This window comes from Halichoeres trimaculatus, unplaced genomic scaffold, assembly GCF_033239565.1.
Source record: "Halichoeres trimaculatus isolate MK-OKI-2021-1 unplaced genomic scaffold, fHalTri1.1 fHalTri1_scaffold_1, whole genome shotgun sequence".
Classification (NCBI taxonomy): domain Eukaryota; kingdom Metazoa; phylum Chordata; class Actinopteri; order Labriformes; family Labridae; genus Halichoeres; species Halichoeres trimaculatus.
In genome coordinates this window covers 30,393,479-30,407,661 of record NW_027437179.1, presented here as the reverse complement: position 1 = coordinate 30,407,661, position 14,183 = coordinate 30,393,479, and the positions used below count along the sequence as shown (strand labels likewise).

The 14,183-nt window shown below is 40.6% G+C and overlaps 1 protein-coding gene across 1 annotated transcript in view; it reads left to right on the top strand.

Moving 5' to 3' along the window:
* myg1 (myg1 exonuclease) overlaps nt 1-12,883 on the top strand; it is a 28,748-nt gene extending 15,865 nt beyond the window's left edge. The window contains exons 5-7 of the mRNA XM_074673198.1: nt 627-749; nt 1,813-1,994; nt 12,389-12,883. Of these exons, the coding sequence (XP_074529299.1) occupies nt 627-749; nt 1,813-1,994; nt 12,389-12,578 (495 nt within the window). The 3' untranslated portion in view covers nt 12,579-12,883. The remainder of the gene's footprint in view (nt 1-626; nt 750-1,812; nt 1,995-12,388) is intronic.
* The last annotated feature ends 1,300 nt before the right edge of the window (nt 12,884-14,183 follow it).

Sequence of the window (14,183 nt, the reverse complement as noted above, 5' to 3'; positions counted from 1 at the left end):
GAGTTTGTCTAAGCAGGAGCAGCTTGGTTTTTGTTTTCTCGCTTTGCATCTCACATGTTTTCAATCCTTGTCCTGGAGTTTCCTCACTGTGTCATTCTGCAAAAATGCTCTCAGAGATCAGAGACTTCTATTAAAAACTGTTAAGCAGAGAACTTTACGGTAGACTGAGCCTGAGATATCTCAGCAGTGACCATCAGTGATGATTTAAAAACCAGAGTGGATTTTCATTTCATTCATCCACATCTTCAAACTCAGAGGCACTATGCCTGCTTTAAAGAGATACTATGGAAAAGACTTCTGTGTTAGATAGTGGGTTTGCATTAATCTATCTTTTACATCAGCACTTAAGTTTCTGCTCACAAAACTCTGATACTGAGGTCATTTTTGAGTTTGTGCACAGTGTGAAAGAGAGCTGGTGAATCAGAACAGGAAGGAAGTCTGTGGAGATTTTATCGCCCTTTTCACCCCTAGACATTTCTCTAAATTCAAATCCAGCTTAGGGTGTGGGTTATTTTTTCATAACACCTGGAGTCAGTCTTTATTTTTAGAATGGCAGTGACTCTTACATTGTTTCATTGTGTCTGACAGCAGCTTATGTGTGTTTGTGTGTGCCTTGTATTTACCAGGAGGGTTTCAGAAAGGCCATGAAGATGGTTGGGGAGGAGTTTTTGGACCGTTTGGATTTCTACCAGTCCTCCTGGTTACCGGCTCGTGGAGTGGTGGAGGAAGCTTTGAAAGAAAGGCATCAGGTAAAAAGCTTTTCAGTCAAATCACTGCACTTAAATGAAAGCACTGTATAAGTTTGTGAAGATAGATTCTTGTAAAATCTGTAGTATGAGTCAGGATTTCAATAGTGCATCGCATGCTCTACCCGCCTTTGCTTTCTTTGCTGACTGTTTGTCCTGTATATGACAACCCAACTAGAAGCCTTCCCATGCTGACAATCCACAACCACAATTACAGATTACAAGTGCTGTTTTTTTTTTTAAATAGGATCATCATTACCTGCGTGAACTCTGGAAATCTTATTTTTAAGTGAGCCATACCAAAAAACTTGATAATATCAATCAATCAATCAATCAAACTTTATTTATAGAGCACTTTTCATGCCTAACAGTGGCAACACAAAGTGCTTGACAAATCAAAACAAAACAAAACAAAGAAAAAAAACAAAGAAACACACACACACACACACACACACACACACACACACACACATCAGTGTACAACCCTCCACCTCTAACCCACCAACCCACACCCCTGGTGCACAAGGTGAACACAGTTGATTAAAATCCCTGCAGATGAGGTGTGGAAACGCTATCTGGAGACCTTCATGGGGAAACACTGCAGGTAAAGTAAAATATTAAACTCACAGTAAGAAAATAAAGCAACCAAGCTAAAAGAAACAAATAAGATAAAAAAGTAGTAGTCGTAAGATACATAAAAGCTGAAAGTAACAGTGCAGTAAATAAGAAGATAAATATATTGAACTAAAAGTTAAGACTTAAAAAAGACGAGGATCCAAACATAATTAGATAAATAGATAAATAAGTAAAAGTAAAAATAAAACTCAGTTAAAGGCCAGACTAAAAAGGTAAGTTTTAAGTTTGCTTTTATCACTGATAATTATCATTGATAATAAGAATCTAAATTTTCAAACTTGATGATCGACCATTTATGTCAATCTGTTTCTCTTCAATTGACTAAAATTGGAACAAGTTCCTCTTAATTAAAGCTTGTACGCCTCCACTCGTCGTGTCTAACCTTTACCTCTCCAATTAGTGACGCACGCTTTTCTCTTCCTCCTTCCAGGTGGATCCCAGTGGGGAGGTGCTGTTGTTCTCCCAGGGTGGCTGTCCCTGGAAGGAGCATCTTTTCACTCTGGAGAAGGAGCTGCAGGTGGAGTCACCAATCAAGTTTATCCTTTACTCAGACCAGAACGGACAGTGGAGGGTCCAGTGTGTCCCTGCTGGACTCAACACCTTCCAGAACAGGTACAGTGTGACAAAGTCTTAGTGACCTGATTTAAGGTCATTCAAACTCTGCTTCCTTTGGTTCAGTTAGTAATCTCATGTGCATTCAGAGGACTTTGCATGAGTTACTTTTACAGAAATCAAACACGCAGAAGTCGCAGAGATGTTTTGACACTGACTCACAGGAAAATCCCCCAGATTGTTATTTTTAGACATCGGAGGAAAACACATTGACAGGCACAGATTCGGAGTCTCCCAGACGAGCTGGATTGAGTTGAGCTCTGGTGACGGAGAACAACCGTGGTGTATGAATTAACTTTCACGCTCATCGAACCGTTTGACAACTACTCAGGTAGGGCTGACATGTCATCCAGTGAGAGACTGGCTGGATTGACGCCTTGTTTGGAGGATGTGGATGATCATTTAGCTAAGGCAGCTGTTTTGTCTCAAAATGCCCTCTGAGGAATTGTAAGGATGTAAACAATCCCAGTGCTTGGGTTGAGACACCTGTGCCCTTTTATGAGTGCTCACACCTCTCACTCAGATGCTCCTTTTGCATCTTTTTGTAAAAAAAGAAATAATGTAACACTCTCCACTCTAGGTTCAGCAGGTATACAGTACTCTCCACTCTAGGTTCAGCAGGGATACAATAACAGCTGACTTTGCTAATCATAGCTAATTACCATCTACCATTCATTAAGCCACTACTGATGATTAAAAAAAATTTAAAGGTACCGTAGGCAGGATTACCAAGGTAAGATGGCGATTTGAAAACCAGCACAGCCCCTCCCGTCCTGTGTTCTCTGACATCATGCCCTTATGCAAGTTAAGCCCCTCCCACAGGAAGTTTACACACAAGTTTATGGTTCTTCTTTTTGCTCTTCTTCTTCTTCTTCTTCTTCTTCTTCTTCTTCGTGCTGTCCTTGTTTAACTCCTTGGTGTTTTAGGAGTTGGGAGTCCGACAAGGCAGGTAAATATGCGAGCCAGGACCTCCTCATGCCCGTACACGAGAACGGAGAGCTTTACAACCAATCGCGATGAAGGGCGAAGCACCGCCCCTCGACCAATCAGGATAGAGCCTCAGGGGCTCTTCTGATTGGTGAGAGATACCTGGAGCGGCCGAGAATCCTTGTCAGCTCATAACAGAGACAGATGGAAATGCTGCGACCTCGCGGTAGTGCAATTATACGACACTCATAAACGGTTATCAACGGATACTCTAACATTTAATCCAAAGAAAACACAAAAAAATTAGCATTGACTAGCTAAATCCTGCCTACGACACCTTTAATGCTTTAAAAAGAAATGTAAAATTCATGCTTCACTGCACATCAGAGCTTCTATAATTGCTCACACAGCATTTCCAACCCCAAATCCTCTCATTGTATGAATATATGAGTCTCAGAAGTTACACATTAGTTTAATTAAGTGTTCATAGTCCCATGAATGTTTTCAATGTGCGTGCGTTTAAAATAAATACTTTCTCATCAAATATCAAGACATCCCCTTAAATCTGTAATTTCTCACATTTAAATCCTAAATTTTTTGAAATTCCTGGTGGTTTGTGGTAATATGGATTTTAGGAAATAAAGAACTCAAAAAAATTCCCATGATAAGACCCCTCTAGGTAATTAAAAATAATGATAACAAATTTTGCTGCTTACCACAATTCAGGAGTGGATTAAATCTGATAAAGCAATTTTATTAGAAGTCTGGCTGCTCTGGGTTAAATACCTAAGGTTTTTTGACCCTGTGATGCTGTCTTATCTTTCCAAACCTCATTAGTGTTTGTCAAACTTTTTTTTCTCCCAGACATGTTTTAATTACCCCTGTGAACACACTTCACTGCTCTTAAGCTGCGTCAAGTTTATTGACTCAGCACTCTGTAACTGAAGCCAAGGTTCAAAAACATAAATACATCATTAGGAAGACAAAACTTTTTTTCCAAAACACTTTCTACGTGCCAGTATTAGTTTGCTAACATGCAACAAAATACAAACAGACTTGTGTTTGATGGAAACATTACCTGCTTTCATTTATCTTTTTAGCATGTTAACACTAGCTAAAAGTAATGATTACAGCTCATGCAAACATGAGTGTTAAGTTGGGTAGGTATTTTGCCATAAATCAGAGTACTGAACAGAAAAACATCAGATCTGATGATATGACTCAATGGAAAGTCAAGAGATCAGAGTTATTTGAATCAATCTAGAGAGGGACATATATGTAATATCACATTTGCCATTTAGATTTTGCTGTTGCTGCTCTTAGATCCTTGGAAATGTCAGTGTCATGGGGGTGCTTTAAGAAAAGGAACGGCTGCACCAGAGCGTGGAAGAGAAATCCCCTTGGGTTGATAACTTTCTACAAAACCTAAAGCTTAAAAACTACAATGTTTGTTAAGCTGTTTCAATTTTGATGGCAGGCTTGTTCACATCTGTTGGTCATCTAGTTATTTAAATACTTCTGGTTGAGCTGCTGTTACTGCTGAAAGTGCTGAATGAGCTGAATGAATTGTGGTAAAGTTTCCAGAAGCCTCGGTACATTTGGTTTCATTTTTGAGATTCCTGAACACTCAGCTCAAGCTTTCAAATTAACATAAACCAACACAACTTTGTCTTAGTTAGCATTTCTATAAAAAGTTGTGTTCTATTTGTTTCTTAAAGTTTTATTCTCTCAGCTTTAACTTCAGTATTTTTCCTGTTGGGATACGCTCATTTATTTTTCTGTCTCCTTGCCTTTCTAAGGTTTTTGCACTTTTTACGGCCTTTGCACTGTGAATCACTTTAAACTGCCTTTCCTCTCCTATCCGCGTGCACATTCCCTGCCGCTGCTGTTTTGAAGCCCCTCTGCATCTTTTCACAGTAATGAGGTCCTTCAAACCCACAAGCTCAGCTCTTACACCTTAGTTGCCTCATCCGTACTCATTAAATCATCTGGTCGTCTTGTCTTCTGTACTCGGTAAATAATGACAAGACAAAGGCCCTCTTTGTGTTTCTTTGTGAATTTGCAGGATGATTAACATCTCTAAAGTCTGTTTTGGTTACCTCTGGGAGGGGAATGTTTACCTGAGGAGCCTCTTGCACTTCAGCTCAGTATGTCTCTTATAGCGTCATCAGCATTCTCACTGGAGTTCTGTGGTTGGTTTGTTGCTTAACTGCTGCCATTATTCCCAACATGCAGCACACGTGGTCAATGTTTGGCTGAGGAAACAATCTCCAGGTTATCTTGCATGATCCACTGAGATGTTTGTCTTGCCTTGCTAATTGGACACTTTGCTTTCTCCTGTCGGCTAAAAACACTGATCAGCCTGGCATTTTACTTAAATACTGAGTGGACTTCAGCTGTTGGCTAAGATTCTTCTTTGTGCTATTAATATCTATCTGACTTCTTCAGTGTGGTAGCAGTGCATCTTCTTTGTGTTCATTCAAGTAAAGGTAATCAGAAGTAATTGGTGCTTTTCTTAGCTGAAGAAATAGACATTGCTCATGGATTGGTTCCAACAGGCAGCTCCATGTTTGTTTCAGTTTCTGTTTTCAAAAATATCTAATTTTACAGAGTTTTAGTCCTTTTGAAGCTTTATCAACCTTTTTAATTGTCTTCAATGTCCTTTATTATCAAAGATCACTGTTACCCAAACATATGACTGACTTCTCTTTTTTCTTCTGCTGTAAGTTATAATCTGAATATTGGGGGGATGCCAAATTGAAAATATAAAAAAATGATTTGAAAAGATGAGGCTTGGTTTGTTATTAGACTAAACAAAACGTTTTTAAACAAAAGTGTTAACTGATGGTAGAAATTCTCCCTGAGCAAACAAACTCTAAAAGTCATTAGGTAATCCAGCCTTTGTGTTTTTGCCAGTTGAATACTGTTCCAGAGGAAGCAAAGAGGGGAAATGTACTCTCACATAAATTTGTAAAAATTAACTGGTTCTGAAATGAGAATGTTCTGAAGCAACACATTTTCTTGTCATTGAAACTCATGAACTGGAAAAAAACAGTTCAAATTAGGGATGTCCCGATATTACATTTTCACTTCCGATACGATACCGATACTGCAGCATTGAGTATTGGCCAATACCGATATTAATCCGATACGATATCAGCATTAAACATGCATACTTTTATTTCTTATTTTGTAGTATGTCTGTCATGTTAGAAAAGGCTTGATTAAGTGATATTATTCAAACAAAGAACAGTAGTCAGCAACAGTAGGTATGAGGAAAAACTGACCCATTTATTATTTACCAATGGGTGACAGAAGTTTTAACATTAAACATAAAAGATACAAGTAATTGAATAAAATAAAGAATAAATAGAAGACCCAGAAAATAACCTAAATAAATCAAATAAAAACAGCAGGAGCGGAGTCTGGAATGGACTGCTTATATCGGAGATTTTAGATGCATTCCGATACGATACCGATATTTGTTTTTTTGCTGATATCGGACTGATATCTGATATTAATATCGGACTGGGACACCTCTAGTTCAAATTAAACTCAATTTTTAAAACACAACATGGGATCATAGAGTCCATCAAGCCCCGTTTCTACCAAGCAGTTCAGTTCAGTTTCTCTCGGCATGGCATGCATTTTACGGCATTTCCACTGACTAATTCCAGGAGAAATCCACAAACAATTTTGATGAGCTGTCTCACTTTTGGAACCGATCCCATCCCAGAAGGCGGAGCTACAACACCGCAGACGGTTGATTGGTCAAAAGAATTGTTTCTTATTGTGCGACAGTGGCTGCACTTCTTCTGAACCTTCTGTGAAACAAAGCGTGATAACACTGTGTAACAAAGAGCCATCTGCCAGTCACTAAGAAGACGAAGACACTGCTATGGCGTCATGCGATTATTTAACTAATGCAGCTATCAGCATCTGGCTTACAAACCGCCTACCATGAGGGGGCACAGTTGGCTGTGGAAACGCTAACAGGACCAGGCGTAACTGAGCCAACCTGTACCAAACCGTACTGATCTAAACTAGACTCCTTGGTGGAAACAGGGCTTTAGTAAACAATGTCAATTTAGTTTGCCCAGTTTGGCTAACATTAGCAGAGCTAGCACCACCGGTCTCTAGTCATCCTTGTAAGATAGCATCCAAATGTATGCGTTAGTTGTTAATTGCTTGGACTCATCTGTGGTTGTTTAATTCGGTGTAGTAGAGCATTATAGCATTTTGCCAATAGCCACTGACTGGAGCTACATCCCCAGCTAAAAGTGATAAGCTGCCCTGCAGCTCAGACACAACATATGACCAGTAATTCAGGGCTACAATAGTTTATATGTTAATAATTGTATAACCTACTGGAAATTCTGGTGGCAACTAACAAGGGTGGCAAACCTAAACACATTAAATTGATGTGGACCCTACTATAAAACAGATTGATGCTATAGAAATGCCTTTATATGAGGAAAAACAACAAAGATTTGCTCATCTTTTGATGCCACAAATGCAAGCACAGGGTGAGATCAAAGGGATAAAATATACAGCTTGACCACAGGGGCACCACGATCAACACAAACTAAAAGTCGCCTGTTAGGAGCTTTTATGTTACACTGTATAACTGGATCATACCACCATAACAGGTTTTATTTTTAGAGTATCTGTTTCCCAGCTGTGCTTTTCTTTTGAGTTCTCTTTTCTTATTTTACACCCTGCCTGTGATATCACAACCACAGGAGGAGGTCTTTAAAATCCACCTGACCACCATGTACTTTAAATGTCTCTGACTGTACGTACCTACTGGCTCTGGTCTGACATGGCTCATTACTGACACACCGAAAGGGGTTGAAATGGCTCTTTGATTAAGTCCCACTCTGACCAGCGGCTGATCTATTTTCACCTCTTTTTGCAAGGTCCACTTCCTCTTGACTCTTCCATTAGTGTTTCTTTTTTGCCTCCTTCTCTCAGGTACGGTATTTCTGTCTGTCTTGTAGCCACCGTTTCATCACCTTTTCCCTTTCTCTTCCCCTCTTCCCATTAATCCTGCTTCTCCCTCCTTATCCTCCCTCCGTCCAGCTCACCTTTCACAGTCCCTCACCTACCTTTCCTTATCTCTCTGCTTGATTTTTCCACCCCACTTTTAGCAGAATCTCATCAGGCGGTGGTGCTTTTAACTAAAAAGGACTGGCACCTGTTTGTTGTGGCTGTGCACTTCAAAGATTGGATGTAACACAAGCATGGCGGTTGGTATGGAGCTACATGAGAACAATGTGGTGTGAAAAAACACAGCTCCAGATGGCTCTTTCTCTGGGTGGCCTGCTTCCTCCCATTGGGCATGTGCCGACTCTGCAAAAGGGGTGTTGTTGTCACCTGTGTCCCTGCTACTGCACCTGGGGAGGGGAGAGGGAGAAAGGGAGGAGGAGGTTTATTTTTATCTGCCTCACACTACTAAGAAAAAAAATTGAGTGGGCAAAAGGAAGAGAGGAGTGGAAACAGACGCCGATAAACTTCCTTTGGGACAAACCATGGAGGATAATACTGCTGATAGAATGACAGCAATATATACTGAACCAGGACATGTTTCTCTGTGTCTAGAAATACTCACTGGCTGCTGTCACGGGTAGCTACTGTGCCTCCAGGTTCAGCTCTGACTAATGATTATTTGTTGATAGTTACATCATCTTTATTTACATTATTACAGTTTTTCATTCTGCCAAATAAATGTCAAAAATAGTCAAGTACAATTTTTCAGAAAGCCTGAAATGACATTTTTTAGGGGTCTGGCAGACAGCCCAAAAACAACAACAAAATTCAGTTATCTCCATCATGACTGACACACTGATTTGGAATGTACTTGGACAAGTAAAGGTGATTTTATGATCATTTAAATAGTTGCTTATTAGACCTGTCAATGAAAATCAAAGAATTAAAGGTAGATGCAACTTTATAAGTCTAGTTCTCATCATATCTTAAATATGAAAAGTTTTTTTTCACTTTCATCCTCTCCTTGCCATGTGATAACCATTGTCATCACATCAGCCTGCCTGTGATCACTTTATATACAACCAATAACTGTAAATTATTATTATCAGAAAGTCTCTGCCCATTTTTTTTCTGACAGACACTTAAATCCAAATACATTACCCTAACTTTCCTTTGTTTTTGCCTATGATTATCCGCCATGTATCTTTCTGTTTTTGAGTCACATTTTTGTCATCTTACCTCATCATTGGAGAAAATGGGGGGGATGAGAAGCCGGTTTTGCTTGAGTGGGAAATTAGACTTGAAGTGAGGAAGTGATGAATCCAAAGTGACTGTGTAATTTCTCTCTGAAAGAAGCCAAATTGTGCGTTTCTTTTCCTGTCCGTCTTGGCGATGCAGTGATATTTGCCTGGATTACCAGTTTGGGCAAAGTTGAAAGGACAAAGCTGTTTGAAGGGTGAAGTGTCTCTGTGGTACAATGTAGACAATATAGCTTCTGTTTTTACATATTGGAGAGTGAATATTCAAAAGCTCCAAACACATGGAACTGTTTTTTATGCTTACATGACCTTCTGTCAGCTGTAAATCTCATGACTAATATTTTATCTAATTAAGCCCTAATTCCCAGAGTCTGTCTTGTTATTGTATAGAAGGTCTTGTGAAGTGAATTTGTTAATTGTAAGCTTATTTTTAGAGCGGTCATCTCGAGAATTCCTTCCTGGTCTGTCATAACAACAATCATCCCCTCCTACTCTTCCCTCATTACCAGCCCTGTTGACCTTTCCTCTCAAAGCTCGTTTCCCAGCCATACTGTGGAGCCATCGATCGGTTGATTCATTTAACAGGGATTAGGGGTTTGCCCTGCTTTCCTCCCCAGGTTCTCTAGTGGCAGTGTTAATAAGGATGAGATCTTGTAGAGTAGAGATAATGACAGTGAGAGAAGACTCAGGGGGATAGAAAAATGTACACGTTTCAGTGCACATGTCCCATCGTTTGACGTGAGGTTCACTTTGTGCGATCGTGACATGCCTCGCTTTCAGATAGGTGGTATTCAGAATCTAACAAGATTCAACTCTAATAGCTCTATGGCTAATACTTCAAGTGTATGACAAAGAGGAGCCTGAGGTGGGCTTGGCTTAGAATCTGAAGTTTTTAGCAAATTTTCTCAGATTGAAGGACTTTTAAAGGTAGGGTCTGCTGGAACTTTCGTGACTGTTTAGCAAACACAACATTCAAACTGGGCATCAGACTTGGCATGTTAGCACAAGCTAATCACAGGGATTTGACACTTACCAACTCAACTTGTAGATCTTTGTCTTGTGCTGCTTTTCAAGTGCCTGAAAGTGAGTGAAAGTCAAGCCAGGTTTCACCCTCACTTAGGAAAAAGCTTTATCTGTTTGGTGTTTCGTTTCACTTAGGTTGTCTTTCCTCCTCTGTGCCGCGGCCACTATCGTAGCTTCCTTGATTAGCTTCCCCTCACGACCATCGCCATGCAATGTCATTTGCCCTCTGTGATTGGCAGTTGCAGTCACGCCGACTCTCTACCCAGAAATATCCTGATACTACCGAAACATCAACATTAGAGCCCGACCGATATGGGATTTTGGGGGCCGATGCCGATACCGATACTGGGGGCAAAAAAAAGCCGATATCCAATATATTGGCTGATATCCAATATATCGGCTGATATCCGATATATCGGCTGATATATATAATAAATTTATTGATATACACAGGATATATACTGTATATAATCACAAAACATTATAATACCCATATATTCAAGACAGAGACAGAACACTATTACTACTAAAACTGTCAACATAAGAACTGTAGTGTAAACCAATGATAAATAAGAACAAGCTGTAAACACAATAAATAAAGAAGTCAAACTGGAAACACAGTAAGTATAAAAAAAAAAAAATTAAATGTAAAGACAAAATAAGCAACTTACACAACGTTAAAACGCCGTATTATAGTGTTACATTAGATAATGGTGGACGTGTGAAATAACAGTAGCAATTATTTCTGTTTATCTCACAAAAAAAAGCAACAAACATGATGTTAAAACGTCACTCTATAGTCTTACATTTCATAATGGTGGACGGAGGGGGCGGGCACTCGGGCAGCGTGCAGCCCAACACACAGACACACAGGAACAGGAGCCACAGAATCTCCACGGAGCAAAAATTTGTAAAATCGGCTACATTTTGGCTGATGTCATTAATCGGTGATGGGCATAATCAGCCCAATTAATCGGACAGGCTCTAATCAACGTACAGGCTGAGGAGGGGGTTGAGGCAGACTTAGACACTGACACACATGTATAGAGGCCCACAGGAGACAATTGAGCAGGATTATTCCTGTAAAAGTTGTATTTTTTTAGGAAAATTCTGCTGACCCTAGCTTCAGAGTACTTTTCAAAAGCAGCCGAGTGGTGAGAACAGAGCAATAAAGTGATGAATGTGAGTGAAATCTGATCAGACTGAGGCATTTCCTAAAATAGCAATTCTTTTTGGAAAAACTGCAGTCTTAGATAATGGAGATAACCACATCAAGACAAGAAAGACACACATGTTCACTGTCCAGAATCCGCACCCACTCTGCATACAGCTGGTGATGTGTTTAAATGGTGTTTCAGCCAGTGAACAGGGGTGTATCATGAATGCAGCGGGTGGTAAATGAGCTGCTCTGCATTTTTATGAATTTTCAGCCTCCCATCCATCCATCTAACATGGCTCTGCGGAGGTCAGCTCATGAGCCCTCGCAGAGCCAATCTCTGCCCCACTTCCTGAGATTGCCTGTTCTCTCCGTCTCCCAACGTTTTGCCATCCCAACTGCTGTGCCAATCTGTAATTTTCCACATTGCTGGAGAAGAAGAAAGGGTGCTCTTTTTTCAGCCTGTTTGCAAGGGCTGATTATGGTGGAGGTGCGCGTATGAGGGCTCCTGTAGATTACCTTGGAGGGTGGGAATTTAGCTCAGGTCCTTCAGGTCAGGGAATCTGAAGAGACGGGAGTAATTCAGGTCTTTGTCCAGAGCCAGGTGGGGAGACATGAAAAGAATAATTATCTTTTTTTGTAATAAAAAGTCTCCACAGTGACACATTTTTGTTTGCCAGAAATGTGCAGCCAACACTTGATTTTGAAGCAGAATTTTTTTAAATCTGTTTCTATTTTTTTGATTCTGTGAAAAAAAAACATAAATGTTTCAAAAGTTTCATTCAGGTAATGACGTGGCTCAGACCACTGATGAAATATTGTTTCCTTGCCCATTATTTGTTGCTGCTTCATTTTTAATCTGTGTTCAACCCATGGTAAGTGTTTGACATACTTGACCAACCCAGAACTAGTTTCACAATTCGCTTCTTTTCCTATTGTACAGACACAGAGCAGCTCATGTTATGAAGCCTGGCGTCAGCAGGAAGTGAGCAGCTGACCACGTAGTGTCCATCTGTAACCCTTCTGTCTTCCTGTTCCAGGCTGTCCCTGCTGGAGGAGTGGCGCGGCATTCGCGATGAGGCGCTGTCGGAGCTCAGCGGGATCAAGGGCTGCATCTTCGTCCACGCCTCCGGCTTTATTGGCGGGAACAAGACGCAGGAAGGTGCCCTGGAGATGGCCCGCAGGACCCTGCAGGCCGCCGCCCAGTCCTCTACTAACGGAAGCAGCTGAAGAGACAGACAGGAAAAGTGGACGGCCAATGGCACATTTTGTTTTCAGGATTGGTCTTCAGAGAGGAGAGAGAGGGTTATTGTGTTAGCTTTCTAGCTCGCAGCTTGTTGTTGTCAGCCAGGGCTTGTGGTGTTTTGTTCTGCTGTGCCAGATTTGGATGCTCATGGCAGCCAAATAACCTTGGACCAGTTCCCTAAATACCCATATCTCAACACAGACTCTCTGAATCATTATGTCCACTCTTGTAATTCCTCTTCCTTCTGTCTGTTCATGTAAACCTGGCTCTGTCTTTGTTCTTTTGCAATAAAATGTGTAGTTGAATTACTTTTCATTTGTTTCACTCAAAAAACACAAATTACATAAAACATCAAAACATAAAAGCAAAGACACCTGTTGATGACTTTTACAAAAACACCTATAAAACAAGAGTAGTTTTTGAATACCACCTTTCACCTTTCAAGGGGTCGTTTTCTATAGACCCCTGGACACTGGTTCATCCTTTCATTCCCAGGATGCAAACATTAGCTGTGGCTCTACAAAGAGATGTATACACCACTTCCTGTTGCACCCACATCAAAGCACCAGTAATGAGGTCTGATTAGTTCTGAGGAAATACATTTTCCAAACACAAAGAGGTTGCTTCTTTAGGCAGCAGGTGTCGTGACCAGATCACCAGCGGTGGGACGAAAAGCACTCTCAGTTTCCTTGTGACTGTGACTGTTCTCATTAATACTCCACGTTTTCTTCTCTACCTGTTACTCCTCCCATATGGCATCCTCCACAGGGCCCCTCTGCTAACCTGCCTGACATAAAGCAGAATAATCTCACTGCTGTGCATTTTATGTCCATCACTGTGTGGTGTTTTTTTTTCTTTATATTCCTCGTTCAATGTTCTTTGTGTTCAGCAATGCGGACAAGTGACAAAATGCTGCTACAGACTTTCTGCCTGGCTCTTCGCCCGCTTTGTTTCACCTTGTCTTAAAAACTAATGTTTTTTGTGCTGTAAATGTATCACTCTCAGATATGTGGATCATATTGTTCCTGTAAATCCAGGAATGAAACACAGGTGATTCATGTCTGTAATGAAACAGCGCGAATCTATCCACTGATCCATATTTTGGCTCAAGTTCCCACTGCTGATTTAGTGTTTTCCTTTCATATGAGCATTCATCTGCTCTTTTGATGGCTTTCGAAAGCTACTCTTTCATCACCTTCTAGCCACACACAGAATTTAGCGTTATTTCCCTCCTCTCCTTTGTGCTGGAGCTTAGCCAAGCTCTCAATCCAATCTCTACTCATTCAATCACATGTTCCTCACTGTAATCACTGCTCAACACTGCTGTTTGGGAGGTGGAGATTTCCCACACGACACCTGGCTGAAAGTCCCAGGAGATGGCAAAGTTGTGTTCATCACAGAGCTGTGAGTGCACACACTTTGAAAGTATTTTGAAAGGAGGAAAAAACTATAATTGTAGCTTTAATATGTATTGATTTGAGTCTCCAGCCTCTACTTTACCCTTGCATGCGCAATTTCAGGCTTATTCACCATCAAGTGCACTTGGCTGATTGCTGAGCACAGGAAATCACAAGATGTTCTGAGTGTAT